At 31.9% G+C, this 4,147-nt stretch overlaps 1 protein-coding gene across 1 annotated transcript; it reads left to right on the top strand.

The window, feature by feature from the left end:
- The first annotated feature begins 378 nt into the window (after positions 1-378).
- On the top strand, positions 379-1,587 carry LOC141674497 (protein FAR1-RELATED SEQUENCE 5-like). Its single transcript, XM_074481204.1, has 3 exons — positions 379-1,281; positions 1,395-1,488; positions 1,556-1,587. The coding sequence occupies exons 1-3, from the start codon at positions 379-381 to the stop codon at positions 1,585-1,587; spliced, it is 1,029 nt and encodes a 342-aa protein (XP_074337305.1).
- The last annotated feature ends 2,560 nt before the right edge of the window (positions 1,588-4,147 follow it).

Here is a 4,147-nt window from a genome sequence, read left to right as displayed (position 1 = left end):
CAATCTATATTACTTGGATGTGGCTTGATTTCAAATGAAGATACGCCAACATTTACATGGTTGTTTAAAACTTGGCTCAATTGTATGTCAAATAATCCACCACATGCTATAATTACATATTAGGATAGAGCTATGCAAAATGCGATTGATCTTGTTTTTCCTGAAGCACGCCACCGTTGGTGTTTATGGCATATTATGAAAAAAATCCAGAATAATTATAAGGTATAAGGAATATGAATCAATAAAGTTTCATCTACAAAATATTGTCTATGATTCCATTGATATTAATACTTTTGAATTTGGATGGAATGCCATGATTTCTAAATATAATTTGGAAAATAATGATTGGTTGAGAGGCTTGTATGATGGGAGGCGTAGATGGATTCCTTGTTTTGTAAAAGATTGTTTCTGGCAGGAATGTCCACAATACAAAGAAGTGAAAGTATGAATACGTTCTTTGATGGTTATGTTAATGGTAAAACATCATTGAGAGAATTTGTGAGAAAATATGATTGTGCTTTAAAAGATAAAGTGGAAAAAGAAGTTGAGGCTGATACTCGCTCATTAAGTACTTTTATTCCTTGTGTTACACAACACCATATGGAGAAACAATTTCAAGAGATTTATACCAATGACAAGTTCAAGGAGTTCCAGAAGGATATAATAAATGTAATGTATTGTGAATGCTCGTTGTTAGAGTCTGTTGGTTTTATTTTTCAGTATCAGGTGGAAGAAATTCAGTATATTGGTGACTCCCAAACTCGAAGAACTATCAACTACAATGTTTGTTTTGTCAAAGAGGTAAGTGAAGATTATGAAGTAAAATGTGGTTGTCGTTTGTTTGAGTTTCACCGCATAATTTGTAGGCATATTATTAAGGTGCTTCTTTTTAAGCAAAATATTTTTAATATTTCAAGTAAGTATATTTTGCGAAGGTGGAGAAAGAATATAAAAAGATCTCATAGTAAGACCAAGATGACATATAGTACATGGAGAGATACTGAAGAAAAACGCATGTATGACTTGGTGTGTGATGCTTTTTATAGAATAGTTGACTTGTCTACTGAAAAGACAGAGAGATTTAACCATTTAGTTGGTATATTTAAAAAATTAGAGTTGGAATGGGAGAATGATGATGAAGGTAGTTCAAAAAATATATCTACCAACATAGAGTTAGATATGAGTAAAGGTAAAAATGTGTCAAATTGGAGTATAACTATTCATTCTCCAATTAAAAAACGATCCAAAGGTCGTCCGCTAACCAAGAGAAAACAATCAAAGGTAAATACTGTTGTAAAAAATCTTCAAAAAATGGTATGACACTCTTATTTTCCTTGAGTCAAAATATGTCTCTTTTCAATTATTCGTATATTTCTTACTATTATTTTTTGTAGTCCAAGAAAAGAGGGAAGAAAAATAACTTGGAGCCTAATTTAATTGATTTAAATGTACCAAGTGACGAGGCTTTAATTCATATATCAAATGAAGGTAAATTTTTTATTATTATTACTTGTGCATGGTTCCTTCTGTTAATACTATGTTATACAATATTTAGTTTATGTTACATTTGAAAGAGATAAATCCTAAGTCCAATCATGTATGAGGATTTAGGAATAACTTTTATGTAATCTGTTTTGATTTCATTGATATTAGTAAAAGACTTGTTTTGTTTTTATTGCGGGCTCTATCTATTTTAAGTGTTTAAATAAGATATACCACAGTTTAGAGTAAAGCTTTTTATGGATTGTGATGAGATCATAATAATGAGACCTAAAAGATAATAACTCTAAACTTAAATAGTTCCTGGTCATAGGATTACTAACTGGTAATTAATAATCCGCAAAGATCGGTACATACTATGTTTGCTTCATTATGAAGGATGTATGTTCTCGTAGTCATTTGTGTGGTGACACTATAGCTAGTATGTAGGTGCTTATTATAGAATAAGTTCACTGAACATGACTCACACAGCTGAACAACTGATGGAGTTCACTCACGTGTCAGCAGTTGTTCACATAGTGATAGTTGTACAAGTATCCTTAGACTTGAGGTCATCATAGTCATCTTGTGTACACTGAACTATGCTTTGGTTTAGTTCTTAGTCTCCAGGGACAATTATAAGGGCTCTACTGGGTATAGGAATTTGTACACGAAGATAGTGTATGATCAATAAAGGATCTACCCCTTCCAGTGAAGGAAGAGAATGTTCAATGCTGATCCACTTATGCTAGTTCAGGAATCTCTTGCCAGAGTGAATGAAATTAGAAAGGAGTTTCTAATTTACATTAAATAGAACTAAGCATAGTGAATGGGAAAGCAAGTGATTAAATAAGATAGGCTTGACACAAGTTTCATGCCTTGTATTTAATCGTGACATTGCAGGGTAGAAGGAATTAATTGTACGGTAACTACTCACTGAATAGGTTCTTGGTATTCTAAGCAGTGAATTCGATTATCCGGATAGTCGCGATATGCTGAGAAGTATCCCTCACGATGTAGAATAAATATGATTAATTAATTAATCATATTTAATGAATTAGAGAATTTATATAAATAATGATAAAATAGTTTTATTATTATTTATTTCTACTATCGGCTTAATATTGAACCTACAGGGTCACACCATAAAAGAGAATGATTTAATGGTGGAGGAATTAATTAATAATGGCTGATAATTATTTATTTATACAATAAATAATTAATTGAAAATTTTAATAATTGATTAAATGAGATTTAATTGATTATAAATTAATCAAGAAAAAGTTCTTAATATTATTAATTAAGAATTTAATTTTTGGAAATTAAATCAAGTGAGAGAATTATTTCTAAAGTGTTTAGAAAAAGGATTAATAATTAAAGGGTGTTTTAAATATTAGTGAGAATAATAAAAGGGTTAATAATAATAATATTTTATGGGAAAATTTCCAGCTGAAAATTTTGCCTATAAATATACTATTATAAACCCTATTTTTGCCTGTGGTTCTCATATTTACAATTTGTTGCAAGGACTAAAGGGAAGTAGGACTCTTGAAAAAGATGAGGTGATTCTACGTATGGGCAAAGGAGCAAGGATTGCGGCCATATATGTAGGATCATTTAGTTTACATATGCCTACGGGCAAGACTATTATTTTGAATAATTGTTATTACGTTCCCTCTATTGTGAGGAATATTGTTTCTATTCCTATGTTGGATTTGGATGGTTTTTCATTTATTATTAAGAATAATGAATGTTCTATTCTTAGAGATAATGTTCTTTATGGACGTGGTATTTTAAATAATGGTATGTATATATGTGACGTAGAGCATGATTTACTTCAGATTGAACAAACTAATAAAAGAAAACAAGATGATGAAAATCTGACCTATTTATGGCACTGTAGGCTAGGTCATATTAGTGAAAATAGACTGCGAACATTGCATAAGGAAGGGTTACTTGACCCCTTTGATTTTGAATCATATCCTACATGCGAGTCTTGTCTATTGGGTAAAATGACCAAATCTCCATTTAGTGGACATGGAGAGAGGGCTGCAGATTTGCTAGGATTGGTACACACAGATTTATGTGGACCAATGTCTACGCAAGCCATAGGTGGATTTTCATACTTCATTACTTTCATAGATGATAAATCTAGATTCAGATATGTGTATTTAATGAAACACAAGTCTGAAGCCTTTGAAAAGTTCAAAGAATATAAACAAGAAGTGGAGAAACAAACCAAACATAGTATTATAACTCTTCGATCAGATCGAGGTGGTGAATACTTGAATGGAGAGTTTCTAGATTATCTCAAAGAAAATGGTATAGTCTCCCAGTGGACTCCTCCATATACTCCATAGTTGAATGGGGTATCTGAAAGGAGAAATCGAACTTTGTTAGACATGGTTCGGTGCATGATGAGCTATGCGAATCTTCCAGTATTCCTATGGGGTTATGCATTGGAAGCCTCAGCATATTTACTGAATAAGGTGCCTTCCAAATCTGTTCCTCAAACTCCATATGAGATATGGAAAGAAAGGAAACCGAGTCTTAAACACGTTAAGATTTGGGGATGTTCAGCTTATGTCAAGAAAGTTGACCCAGATAAGCTGGAATCTCGATCCGTAAAATGTAATTTTATGGGATATTCTAAAGAGACTTTGGGGTA

Source organism: Apium graveolens, chromosome 7, assembly GCF_009905375.1.
Source record: "Apium graveolens cultivar Ventura chromosome 7, ASM990537v1, whole genome shotgun sequence".
Classification (NCBI taxonomy): Eukaryota; Viridiplantae; Streptophyta; class Magnoliopsida; order Apiales; family Apiaceae; genus Apium; species Apium graveolens.
The sequence above is the reverse complement of the archived record's forward strand: the minus strand, read 5'-3'. Positions and strand labels throughout refer to the sequence as shown.

What these genes read in the sequence shown, in the direction of transcription:
- LOC141674497 (XM_074481204.1), top strand. Translation starts at nt 379, where the DNA reads ATGGATTCCTTGTTTTGTAAAAGATTGTTTCTGGCAGGAATGTCCACA. An exon ending in CCAAGAGAAAACAATCAAAG is followed by an intron (nt 1,282 to 1,394) that starts GTAAATACTGTT and finishes TATTTTTTGTAG; the next exon opens with TCCAAGAAAAGAGGGAAGAA. An exon ending in AATTCATATATCAAATGAAG is followed by an intron (nt 1,489 to 1,555) that starts GTAAATTTTTTA and finishes TACAATATTTAG; the next exon opens with TTTATGTTACATTTGAAAGA.